Genomic DNA, 26,041 nt, shown 5'->3' on the forward strand with positions numbered 1-26,041 from the left:
TGGTGTAAGTCAAACTGAGCAAAAACTAAAACTTTGGTGTGTTTTCAGTACTTTTCTCAGACTGAAGCCAAAACACAGCACTGCACCAGCTACTAAGCAGAAAATGAACTCTGTCCAAGTCAAAAGCCAGAATATGGCAACATGGTGCCCAAGAAAGGATTTAGTCAGATAATGGGACTCATTTCTGGAACAAGCTTACAGATACTTGGGTCAAAGAGCATGGCATCAAGTGGATATGTCACATGCCTTATCATATCAGGGATGCGATATACCTCTTATAATGGACGGCAGATTTTTGCTGTGATGCAGAATTCAATTAATGCTGTATAATTGATAACATCCCAGAAATCCTACTAAGCAATATTAAACAGCCATACATAATTCTATGCCTAAATACTTTATTAAGGTTAGCTCCCTATTTCTAACTAGGTAACTGTTCCGCTTACTGATAACTTGACTGGCTGTTGGGCGAAGGTTAAGTGCGTGCCACCTTTCCTTCCCATCTTAGAGCTCTTGTGGGAAACACATGTTGAGCCATGCACTGTTACATAACTAGTTTGCTCTGGACAGTTCTGCTGGCAAGGAATGCAAAGGGAAAATTATTTAAGTAATATGGGGACAGTGTAAGAAAATGTGAAGCAATAAGCATGGCAATGGGATACAGGCTTTACAATGAATCTTAAAAGCACACGAAAATACAGAATCACCATCAGTGAAGCAGTGTAACAGCACAGGGGACGCGTCGCAATGGGGGATGGCTAGGAGGATGCCTGCAGGCAGCCCAGAACGGCCTGGGGCAGCAGTGAGTGCGCACGCAGGGGGGAGGCTGGGCTGGACAAGGGCTGGGGCAGAAACGTGGGCCCTGGGGGGGGGTGCTCGCCCTGCGTCGAAACCCTGGCTGCGAGCGCCTCGGGCAGGGCACGCTGCTGCTGCCTCCGTGCCTGGGCGCAGGCCTTGCTGCCTCCCAGCTGCCTCGTTCCCTCTCCTGCCTGTCCGCAGCTCTCTGCGGCTCCCGTCCGCGCTTCCCCGCGCACCAGCTCCCTTCCTCCTTCCCTCCCTCCCAGCCCCACTGAATTCCTTCTTTCTCCTGCAGGCCAAGGGCCTCGCAAGGCTCTTATTCTGGGTTCTGCAAAGCGTATTCTCGAATGTGGTCTTCATCAGTGATGAGCTGGATGAAGCCACACGTGAGCGCATGCAGCAGCTTTCGAAGATGCTCACGGAGGAGATGGCTCGGATAGCGCAGGAGCTGCATGAAGTCGAGGAGCTGAAGAGAATAGAGCACAACGGTGTGACCTGGAGTGGCCTGCTCTCTGCTGCCTTGTGGAACTGGAAATTTTGGGTGATCGCCGGCTTCCTGCTCCTCCTGATTGCAGGGCTCTGCTGCTGCTTTAGCAAAAGAAGCCCTGAGCTGGACGGCAGCATCAGCGGTGAAGAGGAGGAAGACAGTGAAGAAGAAGATGCCTCTGGCGTGGCAGATTTTGACACGTACATTGCAATGCGCAACGAGTGGTCATTGAACGAACTGTGGCATGCTTCCCTTGGTGCAACGTGTAATCATTGCTTACATTATTTCACTGTGCACCTCTGAGAGAAGACATGCTCTGCACAGTGGAAGACAGCAATTAGATCTCCCTTAGCCTGCCTTCTCGGAGAGATGCAGTGCTTGACAGCTGTGGTGTGGTGCAGTGCATGGCTGTGTCCTGGGTTCAGCAGTAGCAGTTGTTTTTCTTGGTAGCTGGTGCAGTGCTGTGTTTCGACTTTTGGCCTGGGAACAGCACTGATAACACTGATGTTTTTAGTTACTGCTCAAATGTTTTATTCTGGCTAAGGACTTCGTGAGTCTCATGCTCTGCCAAGGACGAGGGGAGGCTGGGAGGAAGCAGAGACAGGACACCTGACCCAAGCTGACCAAAGAAGTATTCCATACCACAGCACGTCATGCCCGGGATGTAACTGGGAGTTACTCAGCAACTTTGACCTACTATTACTCAGTAAATAGTGCCAAGCATAGATTAATCCATATCCTATTCACAGCATTTCATTCACTGTAAGATTTTCTTACAATTGGCAGATTGGCATTTAAAGACTCCTGGCATTTAAAGGTACTCACAGTTGCACGGAAAACCTGACAACAGCCTTCCTTCTTACACAGCCTGATCCTGACAGCCATCCTTCCTTGGCATCTTGGGACTTCCAGGAACTATCCCAGAATAATAATTCCCTCTGTGATAGGAATTCTGTTTCTGTAGCATGACAGTCAGGGGATTCAGGGAAAAGTGAATATAAACAGCAAGATGACAGCACTGCAAGGCAGATACTCAACATAAGGACATGGAGCTGCCTCACAGCTGCTTAATTCCCCCACCTGCCTGTCCCCAGCAATCTGCAGGTCCCCTCCCTGCTCCCCCCGCCACCAGCTCCCTTCCTCCTTCCCTCCCTCGAGACCCACTGAATTCCTTCTTTCTCCAGCACTCTAAAACAGTAAACTACACAGGATTCTCTCTTCATTTTGTTAACCATGTATAAGAGTTGGCCGCTACAAAATAAAGTTCTAAATTAATAAAGCTCTATTTTATTGATAGCTCTTACTATCGATACTGGGTTGAACTGGGGCTCAACCCTCCGGTCCCCCCTGTTCTATTTCTGATCCAGCAAAGCATGGGAGGTGTGTCCCGGCAGAGGTCCCACCACTCCCAAGAGTTGCAGGAACCGGCTGCATTCAGGCAATAATTTTTATTGTGTTACGGAGATCCTGCCTTTCACTCCCGGCCAGATTCTGCTTACTAGCTGGCCCGCGGTTGTGCGGGCGAGACTGCGGTGCGCCCGAGGCGCCTGTAACGGCACAGGGGACGCGTCACAATGGGGGATGGCTAGGAGGGTGCCTGCAGGCAGCACCGGCCCAGAACGGCCTGGGGCAGCAGTGAGTGCGCACGCCGAGGGGAGGCTGGGCTGGACAAGGGCCAGGGCAGAAACGTGGGCCCTGGGGGGGGGTGCTCGCCCTGTGTCGAAACCCTGGCTGCGAGCGCCTCGGGCAGGGCACGCTGCTGCTGCCTCCGTGCCTGGGCGCAGGCCTTGCTGCCTCCCAGCTGCCTCATTCCCTCTCCTGCCTGTCCGCAGCTCTCTGCGGCTCCCGTCCGCGCTTCCCCGCGCACCAGCTCCCTTCCTCCTTCCCTCCCTCCCAGCCCCACTGAATTCCTTCTTTCTCCTGCAGGCCATGGGCCTCGCAAGGCTCTTATTCTGGGTTCTGCAAAGCATATGCGTGCCCATGGTCGGTGATGAGTTGGATGAAGCCACACGTGAGCGCATGCAGCAGCTTTCGAAGATGCTTACGGAGGAGATGGCTCGGATAGCGCAGGAGCTGCATGAAGTCAAGGAGCTGAAGAGAATAGAGCACAACGGTGTGACCTGGAGTGGCCTGCTCTCTGCTGCCTTGTGGAACTGGAAGTTTTGGGTGATCGCCGGCTTCCTGCTCCTCCTGATTGCAGGGCTCTGCTGCTGCTTTAGCAAAAGAAGCCCTGAGCTGGACGGCAGCATCAGCGGTGAAGAGGAGGAAGACAGTGAAGAAGAAGATGCCTCTGGCGTGGCAGATTTTGACACGTACATTGCAATGCGCAACGAGTGGTCATTGAACGAACTGTGGAACCAGACCGAGTGGGTGGATGCGCTGGTGGAAAACCTTCTCTTTGCTTGCCAAGGGTCCAACTTACTGTCAGAGGGTTTCTTCCTGGAGCTGGGACCAGCCATGGGAGTGGGCAGCGCCTTTGATTGCTGGAGTCCCCAGGAAGACGAGCCTGTCTACCGTATGCTCGTGTGCCTGAAGCCCTGCCGTGGCTACACCTTCTGCCTGGAGCCAGGCACCGTGGCAAACGAGTCCCGCATCCGTGTGGAGCTGGAGCGCACATGCACCGCTCAGCAGACGGTGGGACCCATGCCGTGCTTCCTTCACAACCGCAAGGAGCAGCTCAGGAAGAAGCAGAAGCCCAGGCTCCTGCATGCCCTCTGCACCGGCTCCTATCTAGATGTGCAGAAAACTGCTTGCTGGTTCCAGGATATGGTGAGGGAAAACAAGGCAATTGCGCGCCTGTTACGTTCACGTTACTACCTTCTGACTGTGCTGCCCTCCAGACGCTCCTGCAAAGTGGCACTTCAACATATCTCTGGGAGAACCACGGTCATTGAGATGAACTTTGTCGTGCAGCTGGGCAACTCAGACATCTTCATGAGCAGCCAGGCGAGAGAGGGTATCTTCAGCCCAAGCACAACGTGGACATTGACCTTTGCCAGGGCAGAGGCAAAGTTCTTGTGGCTGATGTTCGATCAGACCCCAGACGACACCTTGCTCAGCTGCCTGCAACTCTGCACCCGCATGCTGGCGGGCACAAGCTTTTCCAGCTATGCCTTGAAGACGGTGGTGATGCACCTCCTGACCACCACAGCCCTGTCAGGCTGGCGCAGGAGACATTTCCTGCTGCGGCTAGGTGACATCATGAGGTACCTGCGCCGCTGCTTGGAGGAGAAACGCCTCGACCACTTCTTCTTTGGCAATGAGAAGATTCCTGAGGAGATCGTCTTGCCCCCAGCCTTGCAAAGAGCCAAGCCATTCAACCTCTTCCAGCATCTGGCGCAGGATCCGGCTGCCCACGAGCAGGCAATGCGTGAGTTCGTGGAGCTGCAACACCGGCTTACAGCACAGATCTTCTTCTAGGGGCACTGAAAGTGGTCTTCATGCAGAGAGGGCTGAGGCCCTCATTGATTCCTTCGTTATTTCATTAAATGCCCGTTTTCCTTCCCCAGTCCACTGCTATTCCCTCACTTCTGTTTGCAGCAACTGCTATAGGCGTTCGACTAATATACCGTAGTCATAGATCCAGAGCCGACACCAACCTGTCATGCCGAGAAATGTCCCAAGTTCCTTGAGCGTCCTGGGGTTGAGGGGTTTGGCAGATCGTTTTCTTGCGTTCTTGTCCTAATTTCCACTGCTCCCCTGAGACCTCATACCCCCGGTAGGTGACTTCTTGCTTCATTGTTTGTGCCTTTTGCTGAGATACCTTATATCCTTCAAGTCCATGAGAATTTAACAGGCTTACCATCCATTCGCTACATCTGTTTGAAGTTTCGGTGGCTATCAATAGGTCGTCCACTTCAAGCTTAGCAGCTTTATCCAGTTGTTGGTTGTTCTGTTGTTCCTCAGTGGCCCGACTTTTGGGGACTTGGGCATCTTCATGGCGCACCTTCACCACCAGGTTCTGCACCCGAGCAGCGATATCTTGCTGAAGTACCGCAGCCCAGATGGGTTTACCTGTGCTTTGCCGTTTGCTCTGCTTCCAGCGCTGCAACCACCCACCCACACAGGGCATTCGCCACCATCCATGAATCAGTAGAGAGATAAAGTACTGGCCGCTTTTCTCGTTCAGCAGTGTCCAAGGCAAGCGGTATGTCTTTCACCTTGGCAAACTGACTCGATTCACCCTTTCCTTCAGCAGTTTTTGCACCTTGTTGTCGAGGTCTCCATACAGCTGCCTTCCATCTCTGATGCTTTCCCACAATATGGCTGGACCTATCAGTAAACAAGGCATACTGCTTTTTCACTTTCTGACTGTTTATTATACGGCGATGCCTCACGCATCACATCCTCCTCTGTTGACATTCCAAAATCTTTGCCCTCTGGCCAGTCAATGTTGACTTCTAGAATTCCTGAACAACTGGGATTTCCTGTTCAAGCTCACTGTGTACTTAGTGCAGCCCACTTACTCCATGTAGCACTGGTTGCATGATGTGTAGAGGAGACCTTGCCTTTGAACGTCCAGCCCAGCACTGGCAACCGGGATGCCAGGCGGAGCTGTGCTTCAGTGCCAATCACTTCTGAAGCAGCTCGAACCCCTTCATAGTCTGCCAGTATCACTTTTTCAGTTGGTGTATATCTGGCCTCAGATCCTCTCTATCCCCCACTCCAAAAGCTGAGGGGTCGACCTAGAGTCTCTCCTGGAGCTTTCTGCCAGAAGCTCCAGGTAGGACCATTCTCCCCAGCTGCGGGGATTACATTTTATACATCTGGCCCGGTCCGGACTGGTCCAAGGGGTCCTGCATGAACTATCTCTCGTTTAATCTGCTCAAAGGCTTGTTGTTGTTCATGGCCCCATTCTTCTTCCGGGTCACATGGCAGAGAGGGCTTACAATCAAACTGTAATTTGGGATGTGCATTCTCCAGAACCCCACAACACCCAAGAAAGCTTGTGTTTCTTTCTGATTGGTTGGTGAAGACATTGCTGTTATCTTGTTGATCACATCTGTGGGGATTTGGTGACATCCATCTTGCCATTTTATTCCCAAAAAATTGAATCTCCTGTGTAGGTCCCTTGACCTTACTCCGTTCTATTGCAAAACTGGCTTTCAGCAAGATTTGGATTATTTGCCTCCCTTTCTCAAAGACTTTTTCTGCTGTACCAACCCACACGATAATGTCGTAAAAGTATTGCAGGCGTTCTGGAGCTTGCCCCTGTTCCAGTGAAGTCTGGATCAGTCCACGGCAGATGGTAGGGCTGTGTTTCCACCCCTGGGGCAGTTGGTTCCAAGTGTACTGGACACCCCTCCAAGTAAAAGCAAACTGTGGGATGCACTCTGCTATCAAAGGAATTGAGAAGAATGCGTTGGCAATATCGATTGTGGCCTACCACTTGGCTGCCTTTGACTCCAGTTCGGATTGAAGTTCTAGCATGTCTGATACAGCAGCACTCTATGGTGGTGTGACTTCATTCAGGCCACGAGAGTCTACTGTTATTGTCGACTCTCCGTCAGACTTTCTCACTGGCCATATGGGGCTATCAAAGGGTGAGCGGGTGCTACTGATCACTCCTTGTCTCTCCAGTCTACGGATCAGCTTACGGATGGGAATCAGGGAGTCTTGGTTGGTGCGATATTGCTGCCGGTGCACCGTTTTGGTCGCAATTGGCACTTGTTGTTCTTCGACCTTCAGCAACCCCACAACAGAAGGATCCTCTGAGAGACCAGGCAAGGTGGACAACTGCTCAGTTTCCTCGGTCTCCAGAGCAGCAATACCAAAAGCCCATTGGTACTCTTTTGGGTCTTTGAAGTACCCTCTCCCAAGGTAATCTATGCCAAGGATGCGTGGAGCCTCTGGACCAGTCACAATGGGGTGCTTTTGCCACTTCCTCCCAGTCAGGCTGATCAGCTCCTGGGGTCGTATGGGTAAGTACCTAGGCCAATGAGCACTTTCAACATTTTGGAATTTCACCTCTCAACAAGTGAAAATCCGGAACGAACTAGTCGGACATTACTACTGTAGCTATCCTGGAGGAGAAGGAGGATATGGGAAGGAAGGAAGAAAGGAAGAATGGACGGACGCAGCAGGAAGACATTTCTGTTACCGGCTGGCTCTCCCAGAGAAGGCCAAAGGCGCAGTTGCCTATAGTTGTCACCAGATGGCTCCCAAGGAACAAAGGTGGCGACAACACCGAGAGCGCAGACCAGATGAGTCTCATGACCTGCGAGTCTGTCATATCATAACCCACCTCCAAAGTACAACAGAATGATAACCTTAGCCTCACAGACAGACATCACAGGGAGCAGACAGGACAAGAGCAGTACCAGTGAGCACACACACATTAACTCTGGGAACGCTATGACCACTGACTACCGCACTACCATGAATGCTTGCAACAAATTTGTTCTAACATGCTCGGGTCAGATGTGTCTTTATCGCAACCCAGTGCCCCATACTGGGTGCCAAAAAGGACTGTCACGGTTTAACTGCAGCTGGTAACTCAGTACCATGCAGCCACTCCCCCAGTTTCCCCTGCCCCTGACAGGATGAAGAGGAGAATTGTAAGAATGTAAAACCTGTGGGCTGAAATAAGAACAGTTTAATAATTGAAATTAGGTAAAATAGTGTGATAATAGAAATAATACCAACGATAACAATAGTGATAATAATAACAGACAGCAACAAGAAGAACAGAAAGCAAGCTCAGGAAACACAAGTGGTGCACAGCGCAATCACTCACCACCTGCTGACTGATACCCAGCCTGACCCAAGAGTTGATCAGTCCCTTCTGGATAACTCCTCCCAGTCTATATACTGGGCATGATGTGCTGTGGTTTGGAATACCCCTTTGGCTAGTTTGGGTCAGGTGTCCTGTCTCTGCTTCCGCACAGCTTCTTGTGCTCCTCGTCACTGGCAGAGCATGAGACTGAAAAATCCTTGAATGGTGTAAGTCAAACTGAGCAAAACCTAAAACTTTGGTGTGTTTTCAGTACTTTTCTCAGACTGAAGCCAAAACACAGCACTGCACCAGCTACTAAGCAGAAAATGAACTCTGTCCAAGTCAAAAGCCAGAATATGGCAACATGGTGCCCAAGAAAGGATTTAGTCAGATAATGGGACTCATTTCTGGAACAAGCTTACAGATACTTGGGTCAAAGAGCATGGCATCAAGTGGATATGTCACATGCCTTATCATATCAGGGATGCGATATACCTCTTATAATGGACGGCAGATTTTTGCTGTGATGCAGAATTCAATTAATGCTGTATAATTGATAACATCCCAGAAATCCTACTAAGCAATATTAAACAGCCATACATAATTCTATGCCTAAATACTTTATTAAGGTTAGCTCCCTATTTCTAACTAGGTAACTGTTCCGCTTACTGATAACTTGACTGGCTGTTGGGCGAAGGTTAAGTGCGTGCCACCTTTCCTTCCCATCTTAGAGCTCTTGTGGGAAACACATGTTGAGCCATGCACTGTTACATAACTAGTTTGCTCTGGATAGTTCTGCTGGCAAGGAATGCAAAGGGAAAATTATTTAAGTAATATGGGGACAGTGTAAGAAAATGTGAAGCAATAAGCATGGCAATGGGATACAGGCTTTACAATGAATCTTAAAAGCACACGAAAATACAGAATCACCATCAGTGAAGCAGTGTAACAGCACAGAGGACGCGTCGCAATGGGGGATGGCTAGGAGGATGCCTGCAGGCAGCCCAGAACGGCCTGGGGCAGCAGTGAGTGCGCACACAGGGGGGAGGCTGGGCTGGACAAGGGCTGGGGCAGAAACGTGGGCCCTGGGGGGGGGTGCTCGCCCTGCGTCGAAACCCTGGCTGCGAGCGCCTCGGGCAGGGCACGCTGCTGCTGCCTCCGTGCCTGGGCGCAGGCCTTGCTGCCTCCCAGCTGCCTCGTTCCCTCTCCTGCCTGTCCGCAGCTCTCTGCGGCTCCCGTCCGCGCTTCCCCGCGCACCAGCTCCCTTCCTCCTTCCCTCCCTCCCAGCCCCACTGAATTCCTTCTTTCTCCTGCAGGCCAAGGGCCTCGCAAGGCTCTTATCCTGGGTTCTGCAAAGCGTATTCTCGAATGTGGTCTTCATGAGTGATGAGCTGGATGAAGCCACACGTGAGCGCATGCAGCAGCTTTCGAAGATGCTCACGGAGGAGATGGCTCGGATAGCGCAGGAGCTGCATGAAGTCGAGGAGCTGAAGAGAATAGAGCACAACGGTGTGACCTGGAGTGGCCTGCTCTCTGCTGCCTTGTGGAACTGGAAATTTTGGGTGATCGCCGGCTTCCTGCTCCTCCTGATTGCAGGGCTCTGCTGCTGCTTTAGCAAAAGAAGCCCTGAGCTGGACGGCAGCATCAGCGGTGAAGAGGAGGAAGACAGTGAAGAAGAAGATGCCTCTGGCGTGGCAGATTTTGACACGTACATTGCAATGCGCAACGAGTGGTCATTGAACGAACTGTGGCATGCTTCCCTTGGTGCAACGTGTAATCATTGCTTACATTATTTCACTGTGCACCTCTGAGAGAAGACATGCTCTGCACAGTGGAAGACAGCAATTAGATCTCCCTTAGCCTGCCTTCTCGGAGAGATGCAGTGCTTGACAGCTGTGGTGTGGTGCAGTGCATGGCTGTGTCCTGGGTTCAGCAGTAGCAGCTGTTTTTCTTGGTAGCTGGTGCAGTGCTGTGTTTCGACTTTTGGCCTGGGAACAGCACTGATAACACTGATGTTTTTAGTTACTGCTCAAATGTTTTATTCTGGCTAAGGACTTCGTGAGTCTCATGCTCTGCCAAGGACGAGGGGAGGCTGGGAGGAAGCAGAGACAGGACACCTGACCCAAGCTGACCAAAGAAGTATTCCATACCACAGCACGTCATGCCCGGGATGTAACTGGGAGTTACTCAGCAACTTTGACCTACTATTACTCAGTAAATAGTGCCAAGCATAGATTAATCCATATCCTATTCACAGCATTTCATTCACTGTAAGATTTTCTTACAATTGGCAGATTGGCATTTAAAGACTCCTGGCATTTAAAGGTACTCACAGTTGCACGGAAAACCTGACAACAGCCTTCCTTCTTACACAGCCTGATCCTGACAGCCATCCTTCCTTGGCATCTTGGGACTTCCAGGAACTATCCCAGAATAATAATTCCCTCTGTGATAGGAATTCTGTTTCTGTAGCATGACAGTCAGGGGATTCAGGGAAAAGTGAATATAAACAGCAAGATGACAGCACTGCAAGGCAGATACTCAACATAAGGACATGGAGCTGCCTCACAGCTGCTTAATTCCCCCACCTGCCTGTCCCCAGCAATCTGCAGGTCCCCTCCCTGCTCCCCCCGCCACCAGCTCCCTTCCTCCTTCCCTCCCTCGAGACCCACTGAATTCCTTCTTTCTCCAGCACTCTAAAACAGTAAACTACACAGGATTCTCTCTTCATTTTGTTAACCATGTATAAGAGTTGGCCGCTACAAAATAAAGTTCTAAATTAATAAAGCTCTATTTTATTGATAGCTCTTACTATCGATACTGGGTTGAACTGGGGCTCAACCCTCCGGTCCCCCCTGTTCTATTTCTGATCCAGCAAAGCATGGGAGGTGTGTCCCGGCAGAGGTCCCACCACTCCCAAGAGTTGCAGGAACCGGCTGCATTCAGGCAATAATTTTTATTGTGTTACGGAGATCCTGCCTTTCACTCCCGGCCAGATTCTGCTTACTAGCTGGCCCGCGGTTGTGCGGGCGAGACTGCGGTGCGCCCGAGGCGCCTGTAACGGCACAGGGGACGCGTCACAATGGGGGATGGCTATGAGGGTGCCTGCAGGCAGCACCGGCCCAGAACGGCCTGGGGCAGCAGTGAGTGCGCACGCCGAGGGGAGGCTGGGCTGGACAAGGGCCGAGGCAGAAACGTGGGCCCTGGGGGTGGGTGCTCACCCTGCATCGAAACCCTGGCTGCGAGCGCCTCGGGCAGGGCACGCTGCTGCTGCCTCCGTGCCTGGGCGCAGGCCTTGCTGCCTCCCAGCTGCCTCGTTCCCTCTCCTGCCTGTCCGCAGCTCTCTGCGGCTCCCGTCCGCGCTTCCCCGCGCACCAGCTCCCTTCCTCCTTCCCTCCCTCCCAGCCCCACTGAATTCCTTCTTTCTCCTGCAGGCCATGGGCCTCGCAAGGCTCTTATTCTGGGTTCTGCAAAGCATATGCGTGCCCATGGTCGGTGATGAGTTGGATGAAGCCACACGTGAGTGCATGCAGCAGCTTTCGAAGATGCTCACGGAGGAGATGGCTCGGATAGCGCAGGAGCTGCATGAAGTCAAGGAGCTGAAGAGAATAGAGCACAACGGTGTGACCTGGAGTGGCCTGCTCTCTGCTGCCTTGTGGAACTGGAAGTTTTGGGTGATCGCCGGCTTCCTGCTCCTCCTGATTGCAGGGCTCTGCTGCTGCTTTAGCAAAAGAAGCCCTGAGCTGGACGGCAGCATCAGCGATGAAGAGGAGGAAGACAGTGAAGAAGAAGATGCCTCTGGCGTGGCAGATTTTGACACGTACATTGCAATGCGCAACGAGTGGTCATTGAACGAACTGTGGAACCAGAGCGAGTGGGTGGATGCGCTGGTGGAAAACCTTCTCTTTGCTTGCCAAGGGTCCAACTTAGTGTCAGAGGGTTTCTTCCTGGAGCTGGGACCAGCCATGGGAGTGGGCAGCGCCTTTGATTGCTGGAGTCCCCAGGAAGACGAGCCTGTCTACCGTATGCTCGTGTGCCTGACGCCCTGCCGTGGCTACACCTTCTGCCTGGAGCCAGGCACCGTGGCAAACGAGTCCCGCATCCGTGTGGAGCTGGAGCGCACATGCGCCGCTCAGCAGACGGTGGGACCCATGCCGTGCTTCCTTCACAACCGCAAGGAGCAGCTCAGGAAGAAGCAGAAGCCCAGGCTCCTGCATGCCCTCTGCACCGGCTCCTATCTAGATGTGCAGAAAACTGCTTGCTGGTTCCAGGATATGGTGAGGGAAAACAAGGCAATTGCGCGCCTGTTACGTTCACGTTACTACCTTCTGACTGTGCTGCCCTCCAGACGCTCCTGCAAAGTGGCACTTCAACATATCTCTGGGAGAACCACGGTCATTGAGATGAACTTTGTCGTGCAGCTGGGCAACTCAGACATCTTCATGAGCAGCCAGGCGAGAGAGGGTATCTTGAACCCAAGCACAACGTGGACATTGACCTTCGCCAGGGCAGAGGCAAAGTTCTTGTGGCTGATGTTCGATCAGACCCCAGACGACACCTTGCTCAGCTGCCTGCAACTCTGCACCCGCATGCTGGCGGGCACAAGCTTTTCCAGCTATGCCTTGAAGACGGTGGTGATGCACCTCCTGACCACCACAGCCCTGTCAGGCTGGCGCAGGAGACATTTCCTGCTGCGGCTAGGTGACATCATGAGGTACCTGCGCCGCTGCTTGGAGGAGAAACGCCTCGACCACTTCTTCTTTGGCAATGAGAAGATTCCTGAGGAGATCGTCTTGCCCCCAGCCTTGCAAAGAGCCAAGCCATTCAACCTCTTCCAGCATCTGGCGCAGGGTCCGGCTGCCCACGAGCAAGCAATGCGTGAGTTCGTGGAGCTGCAACACCGGCTTACAGCACAGATCTTCTTCTAGGGGCACTGAAAGTGGTCTTCATGCAGAGAGGGCTGAGGCCCTCATTGATTCCTTCGTTATTTCATTAAATGCCCGTTTTCCTTCCCCAGTCCACTGCTATTCCCTCACTTCTGTTTGCAGCAACTGCTATAGGCGTTCGACTAATATACCGTAGTCATAGATCCAGAGCCGACACCAACCTGTCATGCCGAGAAATGTCCCAAGTTCCTTGAGCGTCCTGGGGTTGAGGGGTTTGGCAGATCGTTTTCTTGCGTTCTTGTCCTAATTTCCACTGCTCCCCTGAGACCTCATACCCCCGGTAGGTGACTTCTTGCTTCATTGTTTGTGCCTTTTGCTGAGATACCTTATATCCTTCAAGTCCATGAGAATTTAACAGGCTTACCATCCATTCGCTACATCTGTTTGAAGTTTCGGTGGCTATCAATAGGTCGTCCACTTCAAGCTTAGCAGCTTTATCCAGTTGTTGGTTGTTCTGTTGTTCCTCAGTGGCCCGACTTTTGGGGACTTGGGCATCTTCATGGCGCACCTTCACCACCAGGTTCTGCACCCGAGCAGCGATATCTTGCTGAAGTACCGCAGCCCAGATGGGTTTACCTGTGCTTTGCCGTTTGCTCTGCTTCCAGCGCTGCAACCACCCACCCACACAGGGCATTCGCCACCATCCATGAATCAGTAGAGAGATAAAGTACTGGCCGCTTTTCTCGTTCAGCAGTGTCCAAGGCAAGCTGTATGTCTTTCACCTTGGCAAACTGACTCGATTCACCCTTTCCTTCAGCAGTTTTTGCACCTTGTTGTCGAGGTCTCCATACAGCTGCCTTCCATCTCTGATGCTTTCCCACAATATGGCTGGACCTACCAGTAAACAAGGCATACTGCTTTTTCACTTTCTGACTGTTTATTATACGGCGACGCCTCACGCATCACATCCTCCTCTGTTGACATTCCAAAATCTTTGCCCTCTGGCCAGTCAATGTTGACTTCTAGAATTCCTGAACAACTGGGATTTCCTGTTCAAGCTCACTGTGTACTTAGTGCAGCCCACTTACTCCATGTAGCACTGGTTGCATGATGTGTAGAGGAGACCTTGCCTTTGAACGTCCAGCCCAGCACTGGCAACCGGGATGCCAGGCGGAGCTGTGCTTCAGTGCCAATCACTTCTGAAGCAGCTCGAACCCCTTCATAGTCTGCCAGTATCACTTTTTCAGTTGGTGTATATCTGGCCTCAGATCCTCTCTATCCCCCACTCCAAAAGCTGAGGGGTCGACCTAGAGTCTCTCCTGGAGCTTTCTGCCAGAAGCTCCAGGTAGGACCATTCTCCCCAGCTGCGGGGATTACATTTTATACATCTGGCCCGGTCCGGACTGGTCCAAGGGGTCCTGCATGAACTATCTCTCGTTTAATCTGCTCAAAGGCTTGTTGTTGTTCATGGCCCCATTCTTCTTCCGGGTCACATGGCAGAGAGGGCTTACAATCAAACTGTAATTTGGGATGTGCATTCTCCAGAACCCCACAACACCCAAGAAAGCTTGTGTTTCTTTCTGATTGGTTGGTGAAGACATTGCTGTTATCTTGTTGATCACATCTGTGGGGATTTGGTGACATCCATCTTGCCATTTTATTCCCAAAAAATTGAATCTCCTGTGTAGGTCCCTTGACCTTACTCCGTTCTATTGCAAAACTGGCTTTCAGCAAGATTTGGATTATTTGCCTCCCTTTCTCAAAGACTTTTTCTGCTGTACCAACCCACACGATAATGTCGTAAAAGTATTGCAGGCGTTCTGGAGCTTGCCCCTGTTCCAGTGAAGTCTGGATCAGTCCACGGCAGATGGTAGGGCTGTGTTTCCACCCCTGGGGCAGTTGGTTCCAAGTGTACTGGACACCCCTCCAAGTAAAAGCAAACTGTGGGATGCACTCTGCTATCAAAGGAATTGAGAAGAATGCGTTGGCAATATCGATTGTGGCCTACCACTTGGCTGCCTTTGACTCCAGTTCGGATTGAAGTTCTAGCATGTCTGATACAGCAGCACTCTATGGTGGTGTGACTTCATTCAGGCCACGAGAGTCTACTGTTATTGTCGACTCTCCGTCAGACTTTCTCACTGGCCATATGGGGCTATCAAAGGGTGAGCGGGTGCTACTGATCACTCCTTGTCTCTCCAGTCTACGGATCAGCTTACGGATGGGAATCAGGGAGTCTTGGTTGGTGCGATATTGCTGCCGGTGCACCGTTTTGGTCGCAATTGGCACTTGTTGTTCTTCGACCTTCAGCAACCCCACAACAGAAGGATCCTCTGAGAGACCAGGCAAGGTGGACAACTGCTCAGTTTCCTCGGTCTCCAGAGCAGCAATACCAAAAGCCCATTGGTACTCTTTTGGGTCTTTGAAGTACCCTCTCCCAAGGTAATCTATGCCAAGGATGCGTGGAGCCTCTGGACCAGTCACAATGGGGTGCTTTTGCCACTTCCTCCCAGTCAGGCTGATCAGCTCCTGGGGTCGTATGGGTAAGTACCTAGGCCAATGAGCACTTTCAACATTTTGGAATTTCACCTCTCAACAAGTGAAAATCCGGAACGAACTAGTCGGACATTACTACTGTAGCTATCCTGGAGGAGAAGGAGGATATGGGAAGGAAGGAAGAAAGGAAGAATGGACGGACGCAGCAGGAAGACATTTCTGTTACCGGCTGGCTCTCCCAGAGAAGGCCAAAGGCGCACTTGCCTATAGTTGTCACCAGATGGCTCCCAAGGAACAAAGGTGGCGACAACACCGAGAGCGCAGACCAGATGAGTCTCATGACCTGCGAGTCTGTCATATCATAACCCACCTCCAAAGTACAACAGAATGATAACCTTAGCCTCACAGACAGACATCACAGGGAGCAGACAGGACAAGAGCAGTACCAGTGAGCACACACACATTAACTCTGGGAACGCTATGACCACTGACTACCGCACTACCATGAATGCTTGCAACAAATTTGTTCTAACATGCTCGGGTCAGATGTGTCTTTATCGCAACCCAGTGCCCCATACTGGGTGCCAAAAAGGACTGTCACGGTTTAACTGCAGCTGGTAACTCAGTACCATGCAGCCACTCCCCCAGTTTCCCCTGCCCCTGACAGGATGAAGAGGAGAATTGTAAGAATGTAAAACCTGTGGGCTGAAATAAGAACAGTTTAATAATTGAAATTAGGTAAAATAGTGTGATAATAGAAATAATACCAACGATAACAATAGTGATAATAATAATAGACAGCAACAAGAAGAACAGAAAGCAAGCTCAGGAAACACAAGTGGTGCACAGCGCAATCACTCACCACCTGCTGACTGATACCCAGCCTGACCCAAGAGTTGATCAGTCCCTTCTGGATAACTCCTCCCAGTCTATATACTGGGCATGATGTGCTGTGGTTTGGAATACCCCTTTGGCTAGTTTGGGTCAGGTGTCCTGTCTCTGCTTCCGCACGGCTTCTTGTGCTCCTCGTCACTGGCAGAGCATGAGACTGAAAAATCCTTGAATGGTGTAAGTCAAACTGAGCAAAAACTAAAACTTTGGTGTGTTTTCAGTACTTTTCTCAGACTGAAGCCAAAACACAGCACTGCACCAGCTACTAAGCAGAAAATGAACTCTGTCCAAGTCAAAAGCCAGAATATGGCAACATGGTGCCCAAGAAAGGATTTAGTCAGATAATGGGACTCATTTCTGGAACAAGCTTACAGATACTTGGGTCAAAGAGCATGGCATCAAGTGGATATGTCACATGCCTTATCATATCAGGGATGCGATATACCTCTTATAATGGACGGCAGATTTTTGCTGTGATGCAGAATTCAATTAATGCTGTATAATTGATAACATCCCAGAAATCCCACTAAGCAATATTAAACAGCCATACATAATTCTATGCCTAAATACTTTATTAAGGTTAGCTCCCTATTTCTAACTAGGTAACTGTTCCGCTTACTGATAACTTGACTGGCTGTTGGGCGAAGGTTAAGTGCGTGCCACCTTTCCTTCCCATCTTAGAGCTCTTGTGGGAAACACATGTTGAGCCATGCACTGTTACATAACTAGTTTGCTCTGGACAGTTCTGCTGGCAAGGAATGCAAAGGGAAAATTATTTAAGTAATATGGGGACAGTGTAAGAAAATGTGAAGCAATAAGCATGGCAATGGGATACAGGCTTTACAATGAATCTTAAAAGCACACGAAAATACAGAATCACCATCAGTGAAGCAGTGTAACAGCACAGGGGACGCGTCGCAATGGGGGATGGCTAGGAGGATGCCTGCAGGCAGCCCAGAACGGCCTGGGGCAGCAGTGAGTGCGCACGCAGGGGGGAGGCTGGGCTGGACAAGGGCTGGGGCAGAAACGTGGGCCCTGGGGGTGGGTGCTCGCCCTGCGTCGAAACCCTGGCTGCGAGCGCCTCGGGCAGGGCACGCTGCTGCTGCCTCCGTGCCTGGGCGCAGGCCTTGCTGCCTCCCAGCTGCCTCGTTCCCTCTCCTGCCTGTCCGCAGCTCTCTGCGGCTCCCGTCCGCGCTTCCCCGCGCACCAGCTCCCTTCCTCCTTCCCTCCCTCCCAGCCCCACTGAATTCCTTCTTTCTCCTGCAGGCCAAGGGCCTCGCAAGGCTCTTATCCTGGGTTCTGCAAAGCGTATTCTCGAATGTGGTCTTCATCAGTGATGAGCTGGATGAAGCCACACGGAGGAGATGGCTCGGATAGCGCAGGAGCTGCATGAAGTCGAGGAGCTGAAGAGAATAGAGCACAACGGTGTGACCTGGAGTGGCCTGCTCTCTGCTGCCTTGTGGAACTGGAAATTTTGGGTGATCGCCGGCTTCCTGCTCCTCCTGATTGCAGGGCTCTGCTGCTGCTTTAGCAAAAGAAGCCCTGAGCTGGACGGCAGCATCAGCGGTGAAGAGGAGGAAGACAGTGAAGAAGAAGATGCCTCTGGCGTGGCAGATTTTGACACGTACATTGCAATGCGCAACGAGTGGTCATTGAACGAACTGTGGCATGCTTCCCTTGGTGCAACGTGTAATCATTGCTTACATTATTTCACTGTGCACCTCTGAGAGAAGACATGCTCTGCACAGTGGAAGACAGCAATTAGATCTCCCTTAGCCTGCCTTCTCGGAGAGATGCAGTGCTTGACAGCTGTGGTGTGGTGCAGTGCATGGCTGTGTCCTGGGTTCAGCAGTAGCAGTTGTTTTTCTTGGTAGCTGGTGCAGTGCTGTGTTTCGACTTTTGGCCTGGGAACAGCACTGATAACACTGATGTTTTTAGTTATTGCTCAAATGTTTTATTCTGGCTAAGGACTTCGTGAGTCTCATGCTCTGCCAAGGACGAGGGGAGGCTGGGAGGAAGCAGAGACAGGACACCTGACCCAAGCTGACCAAAGAAGTATTCCATACCACAGCACGTCATGCCCGGGATGTAACTGGGAGTTACTCAGCAACTTTGACCTACTATTACTCAGTAAATAGTGCCAAGCATAGATTAATCCATATCCTATTCACAGCATTTCATTCACTGTAAGATTTTCTTACAATTGGCAGATTGGCATTTAAAGACTCCTGGCATTTAAAGGTACTCACAGTTGCACGGAAAACCTGACAACAGCCTTCCTTCTTACACAGCCTGATCCTGACAGCCATCCTTCCTTGGCATCTTGGGACTTCCAGGAACTATCCCAGAATAATAATTCCCTCTGTGATAGGAATTCTGTTTCTGTAGCATGACAGTCAGGGGATTCAGGGAAAAGTGAATATAAACAGCAAGATGACAGCACTGCAAGGCAGATACTCAACATAAGGACATGGAGCTGCCTCACAGCTGCTTAATTCCCCCACCTGCCTGTCCCCAGCAATCTGCAGGTCCCCTCCCTGCTCCCCCCGCCACCAGCTCCCTTCCTCCTTCCCTCCCTCGAGACCCACTGAATTCCTTCTTTCTCCAGCACTCTAAAACAGTAAACTACACAGGATTCTCTCTTCATTTTGTTAACCATGTATAAGAGTTGGCCGCTACAAAATAAAGTTCTAAATTAATAAAGCTCTATTTTATTGATAGCTCTTACTATCGATACTGGGTTGAACTGGGGCTCAACCCTCCGGTCCCCCCTGTTCTATTTCTGATCCAGCAAAGCATGGGAGGTGTGTCCCGGCAGAGGTCCCACCACTCCCAAGAGTTGCAGGAACCGGCTGCATTCAGGCAATAATTTTTATTGTGTTACGGAGATCCTGCCTTTCACTCCCGGCCAGATTCTGCTTACTAGCTGGCCCGCGGTTGTGCGGGCGAGACTGCGGTGCGCCCGAGGCGCCTGTAACAGCACAGGGGACGCGTCACAATGGGGGATGGCTAGAAGGGTGCCTGCAGGCAGCACCGGCCCAGAACGGCCTGGGGCAGCAGTGAGTGCGCACGCCGAGGGGAGGCTGGGCTGGACAAGGGCCGGGGCAGAAACGTGGGCCCTGGGGGTGGGTGCTCGCCCTGCGTCGAAACCCTGGCTGCGAGCGCCTCGGGCAGGGCACGCTGCTGCTGCCTCCGTGCCTGGGCGCAGGCCTTGCTGCCTCCCAGCTGCCTCGTTCCCTCTCCTGCCTGTCCGCAGCTCTCTGCGGCTCCCGTCCGCGCTTCCCCGCGCACCAGCTCCCTTCCTCCTTCCCTCCCTCCCAGCCCCACTGAATTCCTTCTTTCTCCTGCAGGCCATGGGCCTCGCAAGGCTCTTATTCTGGGTTCTGCAAAGCATATGCGTGCCCATGGTCGGTGATGAGTTGGATGAAGCCACACGTGAGTGCATGCAGCAGCTTTCGAAGATGCTCACGGAGGAGATGGCTCGGATAGCGCAGGAGCTGCATGAAGTCAAGGAGCTGAAGAGAATAGAGCACAGCGGTGTGACCTGGAGTGGCCTGCTCTCTGCTGCCTTGTGGAACTGGAAGTTTTGGGTGATCGCCGGCTTCCTGCTCCTCCTGATTGCAGGGCTCTGCTGCTGCTTTAGCAAAAGAAGCCCTGAGCTGGACGGCAGCATCAGCGATGAAGAGGAGGAAGACAGTGAAGAAGAAGATGCCTCTGGCGTGGCAGATTTTGACACGTACATTGCAATGCGCAACGAGTGGTCATTGAACGAACTGTGGAACCAGACCGAGTGGGTGGATGCGCTGGTGGAAAACCTTCTCTTTGCTTGCCAAGGGTCCAACTTAGTGTCAGAGGGTTTCTTCCTGGAGCTGGGACCAGCCATGGGAGTGGGCAGCGCCTTTGATTGCTGGAGTCCCCAGGAAGACGAGCCTGTCTACCGTATGCTCGTGTGCCTGAAGCCCTGCCGTGGCTACACCTTCTGCCTGGAGCCAGGCACCGTGGCAAACGAGTCCCGCATCCGTGTGGAGCTGGAGCGCACATGCACCGCTCAGCAGACGGTGGGACCCATGCCGTGCTTCCTTCACAACCGCAAGGAGCAGCTCAGGAAGAAGCAGAAGCCCAGGCTCCTGCATGCCCTCTGCACCGGCTCCTATCTAGATGTGCAGAAAACTGCTTGCTGGTTCCAGGATATGGTGAGGGAAAACAAGGCAATTGCGCGCCTGTTACGTTCACGTTACTACCTTCTGACTGTGCTGCCCTCCAGACGCTCCTGCAAAGTGGCACTTCAACATATCTCTGGGAGAACCACGGTCATTGAGATGAACTTTGTCGTGCAGCTGGGCAACTCAGACATCTTCATGAGCAGCCAGGCGAGAGAGGGTATCTTCAGCCCAAGCACAACGTGGACATTGACCTTCGCCAGGGCAGAGGCAAAGTTCTTGTGGCTGATGTTCGATCAGACCCCAGACGACACCTTGCTCAGCTGCCTGCAACTCTGCACCCGCATGCTGGCGGGCACAAGCTTTTCCAGCTATGCCTTGAAGACGGTGGTGATGCACCTCCTGACCACCACAGCCCTGTCAGGCTGGCGCAGGAGACATTTCCTGCTGCGGCTAGGTGACATCATGAGGTACCTGCGCCGCTGCTTGGAGGAGAAACGCCTCGACCACTTCTTCTTTGGCAATGAGAAGATTCCTGAGGAGATCGTCTTGCCCCCAGCCTTGCAAAGAGCCAAGCCATTCAACCTCTTCCAGCATCTGGCGCAGGATCCGGCTGCCCACGAGCAGGCAATGCGTGAGTTCGTGGAGCTGCAACACCGGCTTACAGCACAGATCTTCTTCTAGGGGCACTGAAAGTGGTCTTCATGCAGAGAGGGCTGAGGCCCTCATTGATTCCTTCGTTATTTCATTAAATGCCCGTTTTCCTTCCCCAGTCCACTGCTATTCCCTCACTTCTGTTTGCAGCAACTGCTATAGGCGTTCGACTAATATACCGTAGTCATAGATCCAGAGCCGACACCAACCTGTCATGCCGAGAAATGTCCCAAGTTCCTTGAGCGTCCTGGGGTTGAGGGGTTTGGCAGATCGTTTTCTTGCGTTCTTGTCCTAATTTCCACTGCTCCCCTGAGACCTCATACCCCCGGTAGGTGACTTCTTGCTTCATTGTTTGTGCCTTTTGCTGAGATACCTTATATCCTTCAAGTCCATGAGAATTTAACAGGCTTACCATCCATTCGCTACATCTGTTTGAAGTTTCGGTGGCTATCAATAGGTCGTCCACTTCAAGCTTAGCAGCTTTATCCAGTTGTTGGTTGTTCTGTTGTTCCTCAGTGGCCCGACTTTTGGGGACTTGGGCATCTTCATGGCGCACCTTCACCACCAGGTTCTGCACCCGAGCAGCGATATCTTGCTGAAGTACCGCAGCCCAGATGGGTTTACCTGTGCTTTGCCGTTTGCTCTGCTTCCAGCGCTGCAACCACCCACCCACACAGGGCATTCGCCACCATCCATGAATCAGTAGAGAGATAAAGTACTGGCCGCTTTTCTCGTTCAGCAGTGTCCAAGGCAAGCGGTATGTCTTTCACCTTGGCAAACTGACTCGATTCACCCTTTCCTTCAGCAGTTTTTGCACCTTGTTGTCGAGGTCTCCATACAGCTGCCTTCCATCTCTGATGCTTTCCCACAATATGGCTGGACCTATCAGTAAACAAGGCATACTGCTTTTTCACTTTCTGACTGTTTATTATACGGCGACGCCTCACGCATCACATCCTCCTCTGTTGACATTCCAAAATCTTTGCCCTCTGGCCAGTCAATGTTGACTTCTAGAATTCCTGAACAACTGGGATTTCCTGTTCAAGCTCACTGTGTACTTAGTGCAGCCCACTTACTCCATGTAGCACTGGTTGCATGATGTGTAGAGGAGACCTTGCCTTTGAACGTCCAGCCCAGCACTGGCAACCGGGATGCCAGGCGGAGCTGTGCTTCAGTGCCAATCACTTCTGAAGCAGCTCGAACCCCTTCATAGTCTGCCAGTATCACTTTTTCAGTTGGTGTATATCTGGCCTCAGATCCTCTCTATCCCCCACTCCAAAAGCTGAGGGGTCGACCTAGAGTCTCTCCTGGAGCTTTCTGCCAGAAGCTCCAGGTAGGACCATTCTCCCCAGCTGCGGGGATTACATTTTATACATCTGGCCCGGTCCGGACTGGTCCAAGGGGTCCTGCATGAACTATCTCTCGTTTAATCTGCTCAAAGGCTTGTTGTTGTTCATGGCCCCATTCTTCTTCCGGGTCACATGGCAGAGAGGGCTTACAATCAAACTGTAATTTGGGATGTGCATTCTCCAGAACCCCACAACACCCAAGAAAGCTTGTGTTTCTTTCTGATTGGTTGGTGAAGACATTGCTGTTATCTTGTTGATCACATCTGTGGGGATTTGGTGACATCCATCTTGCCATTTTATTCCCAAAAAATTGAATCTCCTGTGTAGGTCCCTTGACCTTACTCCGTTCTATTGCAAAACTGGCTTTCAGCAAGATTTGGATTATTTGCCTCCCTTTCTCAAAGACTTTTTCTGCTGTACCAACCCACACGATAATGTCGTAAAAGTATTGCAGGCGTTCTGGAGCTTGCCCCTGTTCCAGTGAAGTCTGGATCAGTCCACGGCAGATGGTAGGGCTGTGTTTCCACCCCTGGGGCAGTTGGTTCCAAGTGTACTGGACACCCCTCCAAGTAAAAGCAAACTGTGGGATGCACTCTGCTATCAAAGGAATTGAGAAGAATGCGTTGGCAATATCGATTGTGGCATACCACTTGGCTGCCTTTGACTCCAGTTCGGATTGAAGTTCTAGCATGTCTGATACAGCAGCACTCTATGGTGGTGTGACTTCATTCAGGCCACGAGAGTCTACTGTTATTGTCGACTCTCCGTCAGACTTTCTCACTGGCCATATGGGGCTATCAAAGGGTGAGCGGGTGCTACTGATCACTCCTTGTCTCTCCAGTCTACGGATCAGCTTACGGATGGGAATCAGGGAGTCTTGGTTGGTGCGATATTGCTGCCGGTGCACCGTTTTGGTCGCAATTGGCACTTGTTGTTCTTCGACCTTCAGCAACCCCACAACAGAAGGATCCTCTGAGAGACCAGGCAAGGTGGACAACTGCTCAGTTTCCTCGGTCTCCAGAGCAGCAATACCAAAAGCCCATTGGTACTCTTTTGGGTCTTTGAAGTACCCTCTCCCAAGGTAATCTATGCCAAGGATGCGTGGAGCCTCTGGACCAGTCACAATGGGGTGCTTTTGCCACTTCCTCCCAGTCAGGCTGATCAGCTCCTGGGGTCGTATGGGTAAGTACCTAGGCCAATGAGCACTTTCAACATTTTGGAATTTCACCTCTCAACAAGTGAAAATCCGGAACGAACTAGTCGGACATTACTACTGTAGCTATCCTGGAGGAGAAGGAGGATATGGGAAGGAAGGAAGAAAGGAAGAATGGACGGACGCAGCAGGAAGACATTTCTGTTACCGGCTGGCTCTCCCAGAGAAGGCCAAAGGCGCACTTGCCTATAGTTGTCACCAGATGGCTCCCAAGGAACAAAGGTGGCGACAACACCGAGAGCGCAGACCAGATGAGTCTCATGACCTGCGAGTCTGTCATATCATAACCCACCTCCAAAGTACAACAGAATGATAACCTTAGCCTCACAGACAGACATCACAGGGAGCAGACAGGACAAGAGCAGTACCAGTGAGCACACACACATTAACTCTGGGAACGCTATGACCACTGACTACCGCACTACCATGAATGCTTGCAACAAATTTGTTCTAACATGCTCGGGTCAGATGTGTCTTTATCGCAACCCAGTGCCCCATACTGGGTGCCAAAAAGGACTGTCACGGTTTAACTGCAGCTGGTAACTCAGTACCATGCAGCCACTCCCCCAGTTTCCCCTGCCCCTGACAGGATGAAGAGGAGAATTGTAAGAATGTAAAACCTGTGGGCTGAAATAAGAACAGTTTAATAATTGAAATTAGGTAAAATAGTGTGATAATAGAAATAATACCAACGATAACAATAGTGATAATAATAACAGACAGCAACAAGAAGAACAGAAAGCAAGCTCAGGAAACACAAGTGGTGCACAGCGCAATCACTCACCACCTGCTGACTGATACCCAGCCTGACCCAAGAGTTGATCAGTCCCTTCTGGATAACTCCTCCCAGTCTATATACTGGGCATGATGTGCTGTGGTTTGGAATACCCCTTTGGCTAGTTTGGGTCAGGTGTCCTGTCTCTGCTTCCGCACAGCTTCTTGTGCTCCTCGTCACTGGCAGAGCATGAGACTGAAAATTCCTTGAATGGTGTAAGTCAAACTGAGCAAAAACTAAAACTTTGGTGTGTTTTCAGTACTTTTCTCAGACTGAAGCCAAAACACAGCACTGCACCAGCTACTAAGCAGAAAATGAACTCTGTCCAAGTCAAAAGCCAGAATATGGCAACATGGTGCCCAAGAAAGGATTTAGTCAGATAATGGGACTCATTTCTGGAACAAGCTTACAGATACTTGGGTCAAAGAGCATGGCATCAAGTGGATATGTCACATGCCTTATCATATCAGGGATGCGATATACCTCTTATAATGGACGGCAGATTTTTGCTGTGATGCAGAATTCAATTAATGCTGTATAATTGATAACATCCCAGAAATCCTACTAAGCAATATTAAACAGCCATACATAATTCTATGCCTAAATACTTTATTAAGGTTAGCTCCCTATTTCTAACTAGGTAACTGTTCCGCTTACTGATAACTTGACTGGCTGTTGGGCGAAGGTTAAGTGCGTGCCACCTTTCCTTCCCATCTTAGAGCTCTTGTGGGAAACGCATGTTGAGCCATGCACTGTTACATAACTAGTTTGCTCTGGACAGTTCTGCTGGCAAGGAATGCAAAGGGAAAATTATTTAAGTAATATGGGGACAGTGTAAGAAAATGTGAAGCAATAAGCATGGCAATGGGATACAGGCTTTACAATGAATCTTAAAAGCACACGAAAATACAGAATCACCATCAGTGAAGCAGTGTAACAGCACAGGGGACGCGTCGCAATGGGGGATGGCTAGGAGGATGCCTGCAGGCAGCCCAGAACGGCCTGGGGCAGCAGTGAGTGCGCACGCAGGGGGGAGGCTGGGCTGGACAAGGGCTGGGGCAGAAACGTGGGCCCTGGGGGGGGGTGCTCGCCCTGCGTCGAAACCCTGGCTGCGAGCGCCTCGGGCAGGGCACGCTGCTGCTGCCTCCGTGCCTGGGCGCAGGCCTTGCTGCCTCCCAGCTGCCTCGTTCCCTCTCCTGCCTGTCCGCAGCTCTCTGCGGCTCCCGTCCGCGCTTCCCCGCGCACCAGCTCCCTTCCTCCTTCCCTCCCTCCCAGCCCCACTGAATTCCTTCTTTCTCCTGCAGGCCAAGGGCCTCGCAAGGCTCTTATCCTGGGTTCTGCAAAGCGTATTCTCGAATGTGGTCTTCATCAGTGATGAGCTGGATGAAGCCACACGTGAGCGCATGCAGCAGCTTTCGAAGATTCTCACGGAGGAGATGGCTCGGATAGCGCAGGAGCTGCATGAAGTCGAGGAGCTGAAGAGAATAGAGCACAACGGTGTGACCTGGAGTGGCCTGCTCTCTGCTGCCTTGTGGAACTGGAAATTTTGGGTGATCGCCGGCTTCCTGCTCCTCCTGATTGCAGGGCTCTGCTGCTGCTTTAGCAAAAGAAGCCCTG

General features: G+C 51.5%; 4 protein-coding genes across 4 annotated transcripts; all 4 read left to right on the forward strand.

Annotated features, from left to right (window-relative positions):
- The first annotated feature begins 766 nt into the window (after nucleotides 1-766).
- On the forward strand, nucleotides 767-4,705 carry LOC136017430 (inositol 1,4,5-trisphosphate receptor-interacting protein-like 1). Its single transcript, XM_065685747.1, is given in 6 exon segments — nucleotides 767-802; nucleotides 1,094-1,286; nucleotides 1,374-1,550; nucleotides 2,788-2,920; nucleotides 3,024-3,063; nucleotides 3,065-4,705. Coding segments are annotated over 6 exon segments (2,220 nt in total).
- Nucleotides 4,706-7,639: 2,934 nt separating this feature from the next.
- On the forward strand, nucleotides 7,640-9,811 carry LOC136017431 (uncharacterized). The gene is given in 3 exon segments (XM_065685749.1): nucleotides 7,640-7,776; nucleotides 9,042-9,168; nucleotides 9,170-9,811. Coding segments are annotated over 3 exon segments (906 nt in total).
- Nucleotides 9,812-11,488: 1,677 nt separating this feature from the next.
- On the forward strand, nucleotides 11,489-12,928 carry LOC136017432 (inositol 1,4,5-trisphosphate receptor-interacting protein-like 1). The gene has a single exon (XM_065685750.1). The coding sequence runs from the start codon at nucleotides 11,489-11,491 to the stop codon at nucleotides 12,926-12,928; it is 1,440 nt and encodes a 479-aa protein (XP_065541822.1).
- Nucleotides 12,929-17,637: 4,709 nt separating this feature from the next.
- Nucleotides 17,638-21,117, forward strand: LOC136017433 (inositol 1,4,5-trisphosphate receptor-interacting protein-like 1). The gene is given in 3 exon segments (XM_065685751.1): nucleotides 17,638-17,897; nucleotides 19,331-19,475; nucleotides 19,477-21,117. Coding segments are annotated over 3 exon segments (2,046 nt in total).
- The last annotated feature ends 4,924 nt before the right edge of the window (nucleotides 21,118-26,041 follow it).

The sequence above is a fragment of the Lathamus discolor genome, chromosome 6 (genome assembly GCF_037157495.1).
Source record: "Lathamus discolor isolate bLatDis1 chromosome 6, bLatDis1.hap1, whole genome shotgun sequence".
Taxonomy (NCBI): Eukaryota; Metazoa; Chordata; class Aves; order Psittaciformes; family Psittacidae; genus Lathamus; species Lathamus discolor.

Coding starts and splice junctions, on each gene's coding strand:
- LOC136017432 (XM_065685750.1), top strand. CDS start 11,489: ATGGTCGGTGATGAGTTGGATGAAGCCACACGTGAGTGCATGCAGCAG.